A 12,561-nucleotide genomic window follows, 5' to 3' on the forward strand; every position below is an offset into this window, starting at 1 on the left:
TCCACACTGGCAGTACGGACAATTCAACACACAGACCAGGGCTGGGAGGCGAACCTTCCGATTACCCGACGGCATCTCTGCCCACTAAGCTACGGCCCCTCACTAATCAATTCCGAGCAGTTATGGAAAAAGTTACTCTGCCGCGGTAATTCGCCTCCTGAACGATTTTTCCATAGCTCCATGGCTCATCGTTGACCATTTCTTTCAATTTGCACTTATCAGAACTGTCACAGTGATTTTTGCTGCTGTATGGTTTGCATTGGAAGGCAATGTCCTTACACACTGCTGTTAGAAGATGAAGATGACAGCATACTGAAGAGACACCTTCAAATTCTATACTTGCACTTGAAACATCTATTAGAGTCCTCAGACCTACATCAGGCAGAGATCTTTCTGCCATAACAGGGTTTACATTGGCAGGTAATGTCCTTACAAATAGAGATTTGCTGTCGAACGTCTCCATGCCTCTGCGAGAACTGGAAGCCGTGTCATTATCCAGATTGCTCTGCGGATTTGAAACAAAAAGCAGATTTTAAATTGGATTTCCTGCCAATGTTTTTGCTGTTTTTCCGCCACTGGTAAACAAGGAAGCCAGCAGACACTGATAAAAACAACAGAAAACATACTGCAATATAATAGATAATATTAATAACAGCATGTACCAGCTGTTCCTCCCTTACTCAACAGGAAGCTGCTGCTGTGCACTATGCTAAATGTTGCAGTCATCACTACTAGAAGACACATCATTAGAGGGAGACTGTTACCCACCACCATTAACTTCAATTCATCAAGTATTTTTGTTGCATTTATGTATTTAAGGCTTCATGGGGTGAGTAACTGATTAAAGAAAGTTATTTTGGGGGTGAAAGATACTCCTTTTTAAGGTTAGAATCTTCCTCAAACATGTGACTGGGTTTGAAATGACTTCACAATTGTTATGTAGAGAACTTCACTCACCTACAAAGCCCAGCATGAAGAATGAATGTCTGACAGCACAGAGTAGGAGGGGTTTGCATGCAGGTGCACAGTGCTCCTAGTGAGGGGAAATGCTGAAAATATAAATAGGAAGAGAGTTTTGTGTGTGGGAAAAAACTATGGCAACTCATTATTTGTATTGTGAGTCATTCTAGCTTGGATTGAAGGCAGCAATTTTGCTGTTCTTTTCAAAGTTTTTTTTTGTTGCATTCTCTGTCCCTCTCTCTCTCTCTCTCTCTGTTTAGCCATTACCATTCATGAACACACTTTGGTCTTATCTTGTCTCTCTCCAGGTTGTCTGTCACTCTGTCCTGTCCTCTGGACCTCGCTCTGTTCCCCATGGATACACAGCGCTGCAAGATGCAGTTGGAAAGCTGTGAGTGTCATCAGTAAACACATCCAGTCACAGCATGGCCCACATATTAATAAGCAGGAAATACAGCTTACAGTTAGTTTTTTTTAAATACAATTCTGTGTGTGTGTGTGTGTGTGTGTGTGTGGTGTGTGTGTGTGTGTGTGTGTGTGTGTGTGTGTGTGTGTGTGTGTGTGTGTGTGTGTGTGTGTGTGTGTGTGTGTGTGTGTGTGTGTGTGTGTGTGTGTGTGTGTGTGTGTGTGTGTGTGTGTGTGTGTGTGTGTGTCAGTTGGATATACCACGGACGACCTGCAGTTTATGTGGCAGGTTGGAGACCCGGTGCAAATGGAACAGATCGCTCTGCCCCAGTTTGACATCAAACAAGAGGACATTGATTATGGGAACTGCACCAAATTCTACGCTGGAACAGGTGAGATCCTCAGAGAAAAACATCCTGCGGGAGTTCTACTGTCTCTCCTACCCTCTCAGCTTTCCTACTGTTTGTCACTGCTACTCCATCTACGTACCAGTTTTCCCACTGTCTGTCTCTCCTATATGCCGCGTCCCTCTCTCCTATGGCGTGTTATAAATGTTACAAACGATTAGTTGAAAATAAAAATATATAATTTCTGCGTCTCAATTCCTTGATATATGAAAATGTAAACAAATCAAAAAGGTTATCGATAGAATAATCACTGACAAAATAATCGATGATTGCAGCCCTAGTTCAGTACCTGTTGTACCTAAATTTATGAACAACAGAGCTTGTGTGATCTCAGCGTGCCCGCCTCTAGGAATGTGTGTGTGTGTGTGTGTGTGTGTGTGTGTGTGTGTGTGTGTGTGTGTGTGTGAGATGGTTGGTGGGGCACAGCTGGCATCGGGGCAGCCTTTTAACGGGTTGCCATAGAAACCCATCCCGACACAAAGATCACCTTTGTGCGATGGCTGATTGGAGCCCGCTCTGCCACACAGACATCCCTTATAACGCTGCACTGAGTTCAGCCACAGCCACCTTGGGCTAGTTAAACATTAGCTCCCATAGGACCCTCCAAACGCACCGCCACAGAGGATGATGGAGAGACCATGCACACCTCATATTGTGTACTTTTCCTGGCACTATTTGTCCAACTACTGCTAATGGAGCACTGGCCTTCAGTTCACGAGCACTTAAACTCTGTGTGTGTGTGTGTGTGTGTGTGTGTGTGTGTGTGTGTGTGTGCGTGTGCGTGTGTGTGTGTGTGTGTGTGCGTGTGCGTGTGCGTGTGCGTGCGCGTGCGTCTCCTATCTTGTTTCTGTGTTTAACTACACCCATTCTGTGTCTGCAGGATACTATACCTGTGTGGAGGTGATCTTCACCCTGAGGAGACAGGTGGGCTTCTACATGATGGGTGTGTACGCGCCCACCCTCCTCATCGTGGTTCTGTCCTGGCTGTCATTCTGGATCAACCCCGATGCCAGCGCTGCCCGGGTACCACTGGGTATGGATCTGTTTGGTTCTTAAGATTTATGTCCTGTCCTGTTTACTGTAACAAGGGTGAGCAGTGTTCGCATGCAGCATGAATGCATCAGATGTGTACAGATGTTAACAAGAGTTAAATCAACACTCAGGATTTGTGTGGATACCTGGATGAGAGCAGGCATGTTGTTGCCGTTACCTCATTTCTCACTTACTCACTTTAGGAATGAGTTATTATAATTATTTATTGGTTCAGTCCTTTAACTGCCACTGACATTTACCAAATGTTGTCGACTGTATCTGGGACCATAACAAATAATAGAAGCACACGCAAGGAAATAAAGGACCACTTCACCCATTTTCAACCTTATCTTCCTCGCCAGTGTTGGGCAGGTTCATTTGAATTAGTAACTAGTCATAGTTATTAGTTACTGCTCTCAAAAGGTAATTTAGTTACTTTACTAGACACGCACACACACAGCACGTCGCGGGTTCGAGTCCTAATCCCGACAGCCTTTGCTGCGTGTCACTCCCCATCTCTCTCTCCCCGCTTCCTGTCTGTTCCTACTGCACTTCACTATAATGCATTATAAAAGTAACTTGTTACTTTTATAATGCATTATATCGGCATCATCATGCATCATCTATTGTAGCTCACTACGATGAAAACTAGTAAATATATGAAGCATGTCTTCAACAACATACCTTGAAATCAGCCTTTTAGTTCTGCTTGGCTTTAGACTACAGCAGATGGCTCAAGATAGGACGGGGACTAGCCAGGTGCCTCCAATCCCCTGATTGAACTCATCTCCAAACAAATAAAGAAGGAGAGGAAGGATAGGTCACTTCCTTGGTTCGGCAATTCCAGCTGGCAGATTCGTTGCACTGGGAGGCAAGCTGGAGCTGGACTCTTTGTGCCTCACTGTCTGTGTCATGCAACAGTCTGACAGGAGTGTTTTAGATTCAACATAGGCTGCGCGGAGCAGTGTATCAAAGACCGTCAGTGCATACTGCTTTGGTTGAATTGATATTATAAAACATTGAGCGTTAGCCACACCCACTAATCGAATACTCCCCTCAAAGTCGACGACTATTCAGGGCTCAATTATTTATTTGACAGCCTTAGAGGTTATGAATCGAGTCAGGGATCCTTTGGTCCTGAATCACATCGATTCTCATTACGTAATCCATCCCTTCAAATTCCACTGACATTTATCAAATCTCAGGGCCTGGTGGGAACTGGCTCCTACTTTATGCCGTTTGCACCGGTGGCCTTTGGTAGAAATTCCCTTTGAGAAAACACCAAACCTTATTTTTATGTTTTTTTTTTACTTCTCTTGGTGACCAAAAGTTCAACATTTATTCAGTGGAATGTGCCTGGGCACCTCCACAGAAACCTGATTGGATGTTTAGAGGGGTCTGTGTGAGAGTGTGGACTTTCCATCACAGTTACGCAGAGATAAAGGTCTTTGCTGTAGCAAACATAGATGTCGTTTCACAAGACTTGTATTTCTCCAAGGGTCACTGACATCATGGACCCAATCACCACCTCAGTGACATCATCCATCACTATGACAACATGGGGGACACACGAGCGTGGTGCCATGTCTGATGTTGTTTCATGTGTGCTATATCATTCTGTACAGCTTTAGTTTACAGACTATGATTCTATACAGCTGTAGACTACAGACTATCATTCTGTACAGTTTTAGATTACAGACTATCATTCTGTACCACTGTAGATTACAGACTATCATTCGATACTGTTGTAGATTACAGACTATCATTCTATACAGCTGTAGACTACAGACCATCATTGTCTCCGCCAGAGGTGGAGAGTATGTTTTCGTTCTGTCCCGCTGTGTGTCCCCCCCCCCTAGCCAAGCTAACATTGGTCAAGCTTCACGTGACACGTGACAATATGTTGTCACCAATGCTTTTGATTGGCTAGCGAGACGCATGACGAAATAAAATCCTATAAATAGGTGTGTCACTTCAAAAAGCTATTTATGTTTTCTGAAGTGAGGTAAGACAGGATCAATCAGTCTTGATTGGAACAGTACCTTTCAGTACAAATCACCCGTCCGTGCGTGTGTGTGTGTCCCTCTGAGAACACCTAACATTGGTCAAGTTTCACGTGACATCACAATATGTAATATAAATATATAAATAGCTTAGACAGGAACAGTACTATCCAGTACAAACAGAGATCACAGCTGAGATCACACAATGAAACTAACTCCCATTACGCAAACTGAAGAAGCAGCAAATCATCGTCTGAAACCTGATGAAGAAGCAAAGGCGCAGAAGGCCAAAGCTAAGAAACAGAGACAAAGAACACTAAACAGAGACAAAGAATCCCTAAATGACAAAAAACGAAGACGAGCCACAAATGCTGACAACATGACACAGCAAAGATTGCTACAATCTCTGGAAGAAAAAGTACAAGAGTCTGTAAAGAACATCGAAAGGAAAAGAAGAACATTCCCAGAAAACTATGGTTAAAGATAGGGTAAGTGATTTCATTTGATTAAAATAGCACGGGTCTGCTGGCGGAGACTTGTGCTCCGAGGAGCACATTTTCTAGTATGAATATGATCTAATTGATGTTATATCATATATACAATAATACAACATATGACATTATAATAATATTTTAAAATATATAATAATATAATAGATTACATCAATACAATATTTTTTATATTATAATATATCATATACATTATAATACATATTATTATAATATTTAAAATTATAATCTAACATTTAATTACAATAAGAGGAGAGGGGGGGAGTTGCATGGTTTTGACAAACAGTTTGAGGAATTAGGGAGTTTTTGTCAGAGGCACGTTTTAATACTTTTCATTAGTTCATTCATTAGTCCATTTTTTTTACACAGGCGTAAAGGGTGTTCAATAGCGCTGAAAATGGAGTTCGCTGGTTCCTGCTGGACAGCGACAATATAATAAATGTATATATAATATATAACATATGCATAATATACTATGTTATAACTACCAATGCCAAACACATCAATCACCTACATAGCAGAAATCACACACCCTCACAAACCCGCATCCTACAAATATCCAGCCACTGCCAACTCTCTGTCCACCATGACATCTACAGTATGTCATTCTTTCTTGTTACGTATTACGCACTTTTACTTCTACTCCACTACATCTCAGAGGCAAATATTGTACTTTTACTCCACTACAATTATTTAAAAACTTTAGTTACTAATTACTTTGTAGATTTGGATTATTATTACAAAACATACATTAACCACTTCAGCCCTATATAAATTTTGGCGTTTGAAAATAGCCGATCTACAAGCTCACAATGTGTTGCGATGCGACGCATTGTAAGCTTGTAGATTCTGCTATTTTCAAAAGACTTCTATACATTTGAAAACTTGTGAAATGGGACATTCTGTATAATGAGTACTTTTACTTTTGGTATTTTAAGTACATTTTGATAACAATACTTTGGGACTTTTACTCAAGTACATTTTGAATTCCAGACTTTTACTTGTAACAGAGTATTTCTACATCGCAGTATTGATACTTAAGTACAGTACTTAAGTACATGTACTTAGTTACTTTCCACCGCTGAGTAATATATGCAGTAGTCTTTTGTTGAACACTGATGCTAAACAAGCACTGGACCTTGATTACGTCAATAGTTGATTGTGCTGTTATCTTCCTTCTCTCTGTGGCGCAGATTGAACTGAGCTTAATCAGGTGATTCACTCACTTCATGTAAACAATAGAGATGTCTGTCTCATTGAAGGAATTGCAGACTGAAATATATGAAATGACAGGGAGACACCAGAGATGTGTCAGTGAGCTGGTTTCTGTTGATGAAGCTTCATAGCCTGTCTTTATACTTCCTCTGTCTCTCCAGATCAGGATTTCAACATTGAAACCAGGTAAGACACTGAGACCCATGTATATAATGCCTTAAACAGTACAAAATGATATAATATATTATAATCTGCTCATAACATTGTAAGAGGACTCATAAATACTCATAATGCTTTATAACAATAATCATAACACATTATAAAAAATGTCATGTAGACTTAGAATTTCAAATATCATAACACTTTATAATTACTTGTCACTTACAGACTTGTTTCTTTTGGCCAGGATAATAGTGTATTATAATTGTCATAGCTATAATCCATTATAATAATTTCACAATGCATTATACTAATACATTGTTATAATGCCTTATAGTGTGATTATATGTCACTCTAATGGTCATTGGGTGTTTTAGGTAAAGTAAAGAAACATTAAATATATGCACCAAAGGTGCGATGCGACGCGTTGTGAGCTTGTAGATCGCCTATTTTCAAACATTTTTAGTACTTTTACTTTTGGTACTTTAAGTATATTCTGATGCCAATACTTTTGTACTTTTACTCAAGTAACATTTTGAACACAGGCCTTTTACTTGTAACAGAGTATGTTTGTATTCTGGTATTGCTATTTTTACTTAAGTAAAATATCTGAGTACTTCTTCCACCACTGCCAAGCAGGTGGTGCTGCCTCAGTGAAACCTAAAAGTGAGACTAGTTAATATTACTCACTAACTTACTTACTTATTACACTTATATCCACTGATAGGTTCTCCCTGCATTCAAAACACAGTTAAAGAACCACCAAAACTATCAGGAGGATAGTCTCATCATCAGGTCTCCTTTTCTTGTCTACAGGTGAGTGAGGAAATCTCAGTCAAGTATACGTATACCCATTTTATCAATACTTGTCCTCAGTGGTGTAAAGTAACTAAGTACATTTACTCAAGTACTGTACTTAAGTACAATTCTGAGGTACTTTTACTTTACTGGAGTATTTCCAGTTGTCTATACTTTTACTTCTACTCCACTACATCTCAGGGGCAAATATTGTACTTTTACTCCACTACGATTATTATTTCACTAGTGACTTTGCAGATATACATTACTACATTATAAAACATATATTAACCACTTTAGCCCCATTTTATACCTAGGCTATTTGAAAATAGCCGATCTACAAGCTCAACGTGTTGCATCGCGACGCGTTGTGAGCTTCTATATCTGCTATTTTCCAACATTTTAGTACTTTTACTTTTGGTACTTTATGTACATTGTGTTACCTAATACTTTTGTAGTTTTACTCAAGTAAATTTTGAATTCCGGACTTTTACTTATAACACAGTATTGCCGTATTGATACTTTTACTTAAGTAAAACATTTGAGTACTTTTTCCACCACTGCATGTCTTGCAATAGTTGTCAAATCGTGCACCACATAAATACAATTGCCCATGAGCTAAATAAGACAAATCATTATTAGGACATGGGTGAAGAGGCCGCTCTGTTAATGATGTTTTATTTGATGGTTTGACATTGTGTTGATAATGTAAACCTGCTTTCTCTTAGAGTACAACTCCCCTGCTTACAGTATAGAGACTATTACAACTCATTTGATTGTGTGATGAAAAACGGTTGCTATACATTGTGTTTAACATCATCTGTATGCAGATCTGTTATAATGATACCTCTCTCTCTCTCTCTCTCTCTCTCTCTCTCTCTCTCTCTCTCTCTCTCTCACTCTCTCTCTCTCTCTCTCTCTCTCTCTCTCTCTCTCTCTCTCTCTCTCTCTCTCTCTCTCTCTCACACACACACACACACACACACACACACACACAGAGTAACACAAACATCATGGCAGACATGAGTTCAAAAGGTACAGTATGTGCTCTCTCTCACACACACACACACACACACACACACACACACACACACACACACACACACACACACACACACACACACACACACACACACACACACACACACACACACACACACACACACACACACACACACGCACACACCCTCTGATATAATACAATATATTAGACAATGTTTTTTAGGAAACCTCTAATACAGTGTATATCAACCCTGGCAAACGTCCCAATTTTGGTCCGGTGTGTGTGCCGCGCCGTTTGAAGAGGGTTTGAAAAAATATAATTTTGAAAAAAAAATATTTTAAACAATAATAATAATCAGGCATGCAAACAGCCCCGAGGTGAAAAGGGTGACAACATGCTGTTTTTTTCGGGTCAGGTGTCACACTATTGCCCTATTTGGATTAAAAACGGCTAGTGGAAGCTGAAAAGCTACAAGTTTGCATGTCTGAATAATGCAAAAACAGAAATATTTGTTTGCATTTGCTTTTTTTTCTATATATACCGTATATCTAGGTGTGCCCTGGGATTTTTTGGCTATGCCAGGTGTGCCTTGGCACAAAAAAGGTTGATAGACACTGCTCTGTATACGTATCATCCATAACCATATCATTTTAATCCACCAGCTCTCAAGACGAACAATAAAGAAGTTCGTATCGTGATGGTTGGAAAGTCCGGAGCAGGAAAGAGTGCCACTGGAAACACCATCCTGGGTTGTGAGGCATTTAAATCCGAATTTGCATTTGAATCCGTATCTCTGACAATGGACTGTCAGAAGGCCAGAGGTCTAGTGGATGGTAGAAACATCTCTGTTGTTGACACACCAGGATTCTTTGACACCTTTGACATCTTTGACACCAGATTTAGAGATGATAAAGATATGAATGATATCAAACAGTGTATTTGTTTTGCTGCTCCTGGTCCCCATGTGTTCCTGATTGTGATCAAACTGGGAAGATTTACAGAAGAGGATCAGACATCTGTAGAAATGATTCAGGTGGCATTTGGTGACATGTCGAACAAATACACCATGATTCTCCTCACTGGTGGTGACCTGCTCAATGGTCATCCAGTTGAAGACTTTGTGAAAAAGAGTCCAAAACTACAAGCAGTAATCAGCAAATATGGCGGTCGCTATCATGTCTTCAACAACGAAACCAAGGATCCCTCACAGGTCACTGAGCTGCTGGCCAAAATCGAGTCGATGGTGGAGGTTAATGTAGGAAGCCACTACACCACTGAGATGTTCCAAGAAGCAGAGATAGAGCAGCAAAGGATTATTGAAGAGGATGAAAAGAAGAGACTTGAAGAATATTTAAGACAGGAGAGAATTGAAGCTGAAAGCTCCTTCCGTACAAAACACAAATCCATTTTGGGCCCGAATTGTTGTTGTTTTTTGTAGTGAAAACTGTAGTTGGGATACAAAGATGCACTATCCAATGAATGACAAAGCTTCTGTGATATATATTCAAGTCAAGAAATCCACACCACTGTTAACATCCATTTATAGAGTGGCTAGTATAGGATAATATAACATGTTGCATGTCTTGTTGTGGCTCATTGATTCTTTTTTCTTTTCTATTCTTAAAAAAAAGGGGGGGGGGGAATTAGCAGATTTTATTTGTCAGGCTTAGGAGAGAAGACCGTGTTTCGAAAAACTTGTTATTGTGTAATAAAATGAAATAAAAAGAAAGGTTTGACCACTACAGCTGTACTTTGTGTCTTGTAATATTGAAAAAGGAAAATTTACTTTGTAATTTGTACTTTTGCATACCTAAGCATTTTTAAAGGTAAGTACTTTAAACTCAAGTGCAAATTTGACAGAGCAACAAACTTTCACTTGTTGTTGAGTAATATTTGACCAGGAGTATCTATACTTTGACTCACGTGGGGTTGACTCACTGCAGATTAGTAAATTATACTGTATACAACACAGGTGATAAATTCGATTTCAGAGGGTGTAATGGAGGGGACAATTCAAGTTATTTTCAAGATAGTGGGGACACGTCCTTCACGCACCTATGTCAACACATTTTGCCACAAAAGCAAATGTGGAAAAAAAAAAGTTAATTTAATTTAGACACAGATGTGACGGTAACTTTTCAATGATCAATTGGTCAAATTATAGGCAAGATTTTAAGTTCAATACATTGTTTTTTCAACAATTCATTTAGATTTTTATTTGGAAAATGACTACAAAATGTGTCTGTGAACAGGCCCGTTCTCTGCAAAACTGAGCAAACACACTCCCTGGATGCCAAATTGCAACCTTTTTCGAATTGGCCTGTTATAGCGCCACCAGGAGGCCGATTTTTGCACAAAACAAATGATATTACTCCTACAAATTTTGTCCAAACATCACGCAAATCGGTACACAGTATCTATTGTAATCAACACGGATCTTTCCAATTTTCCATATTCCATCCTAATTGAGGCACTAAACACAAATGGCACCCTTTTCACATTGGCCTATTATAGCGCTACCAGGAGGCCACAATAACCTAACCTACCAGATCTGGCGGAGACCTGCACTTTTTCTAGTTCTATAGTGTTTTGGATTACAGACTAGCATTCTATATTGCCGTAGATTACAGACCATCATTCCATACTGTTTTAGATTACAGACTATGACTTCATACTATGTGTGTGTGTGTGTGTGTGTGTGTGTGTGTGTGTGTGTGTGTGTGTGTGTGTGTGTGTGTGTGTGTGTGTGTGTGTGTGTGTAGATTACAGACTGGCAGACTGGCACACTGAGTCATGTTTAAGGTGCAAGTCACGACAGTCTATTGAGGGGAAAGCTTAACGAAGGTGGGCAGGGGTCCCGGATCAGGGTATTTCCAGTTTTACTCTCAAGCTACATTGCCTATGGAAAAAACACAGAGAAGATGTCAGTACACAGGAGAGAGCCTGCGGCTGTCTCTGCAAACTAGAGACATTTTTAGTCTCAACCTGGCATTTCAATGGGGAATGTGTAGCTCCCGCCCGACATCATCCCCCCCCCCCCCCCCCCCCCCCCCCCAAGGAGAGAGCGAGTTCTGATACAGTCAGTTTATGTAGCTTGTTTGGACACCAGGTGGTCCAATCGGCCCTCCCAGGTGTAACTATGTCCCTCCCACTGATTTAACATGTGCATCGCGATGCAATTTACATCGATCAGCTGACCCAGGGCTACGAGCTGCTGTCCATGGTGCTGATGTCTCGGCCCAAGCCTCCCCCCCTGGTGGGCGAGTTGAGAGGTTCGGGCCCAGAGTGATACTCCACAATATACATACCGACAGACCGACATGTAGAATAGAGAGAACTGAGTTCCTCTTAACCCATTAAAACCGGGCATTAAGACCTGTCTCGTCCTAAGTGGGTGACCGACAGAAGCTCTGGAGGTTTGGGCTGAAAGGGAGACTGGTGAAATGCGACGATAGAGACAAGATTCACCTCAGACAGAGTCTCTGCTCTGTTAGTTAACACTCTGGATGGTAGACTATACTTCGCAGGCAGTTTCTGAAATATTATACAGTATAATCGTGTCCTCTCCACAACAACCGGATAATCAGTTCTCCATGTTGGAAATGTCAGATTTTATTAAAAGTTTTTTTTTTTTCAATTTGAACGCCATTCACTGCAGACGGGCCAAAGCCGAGCATTGACATTTAGAAGACATTTCTCATTTCTCCTGAACAGGAAACACCCAATTACTCATCCGTCTGTATTTATACTGTTGAACTGGTTGTAGGAAAACATCCCAATGGTTCCTTTACTTCAGGGGTCTTCAACGGGGGGTCCGGGACCCCTAGGGGTCACTACAGGGGGGCCGGCAAATCTTTGTGTGATGGGGACCTTTTTTTTTTACACTCACCACTTCAACCCTAGCATCCCTATTCTGAGGGGAACATTAGCCAAAAATAGCAGATCTACAAGCTATTTTCGGCAAAGAGGTTTGGCATGGAGGGAAAAAAGAGCTGACCAAGTACAGAGCCAACGGTCAAGTATTGAGGGTTCAAGTGGTTAAAACTCTGAAAATGCACATTTAACATGAA

The 12,561-nt window shown here is 40.7% G+C and overlaps 2 protein-coding genes across 2 annotated transcripts in view; both read left to right on the plus strand.

Moving 5' to 3' along the window:
* glrbb (glycine receptor, beta b) overlaps window positions 1-12,561 on the plus strand; it is a 39,037-nt gene that overhangs the window by 20,870 nt on the left and 5,606 nt on the right. The window contains exons 6-8 of the mRNA XM_080415377.1: window positions 1,269-1,351; window positions 1,617-1,757; window positions 2,653-2,805. Coding sequence (XP_080271503.1) covers window positions 1,269-1,351; window positions 1,617-1,757; window positions 2,653-2,805 — 377 coding nt within the window. The remainder of the gene's footprint in view (window positions 1-1,268; window positions 1,352-1,616; window positions 1,758-2,652; window positions 2,806-12,561) is intronic.
* On the plus strand, window positions 6,434-10,063 carry LOC308075472 (GTPase IMAP family member 7-like). Its single transcript, XM_080415378.1, has 4 exons — window positions 6,434-6,717; window positions 7,418-7,506; window positions 8,487-8,523; window positions 9,154-10,063. The coding sequence occupies exons 3-4, from the start codon at window positions 8,502-8,504 to the stop codon at window positions 9,927-9,929; spliced, it is 798 nt and encodes a 265-aa protein (XP_080271504.1). The 5' UTR covers window positions 6,434-6,717; window positions 7,418-7,506; window positions 8,487-8,501; the 3' UTR covers window positions 9,930-10,063.

Source organism: Gymnoscopelus braueri (assembly GCF_963280865.1).
Source record: "Gymnoscopelus braueri genome assembly, chromosome: 20".
Classification (NCBI taxonomy): domain Eukaryota; kingdom Metazoa; phylum Chordata; class Actinopteri; order Myctophiformes; family Myctophidae; genus Gymnoscopelus; species Gymnoscopelus braueri.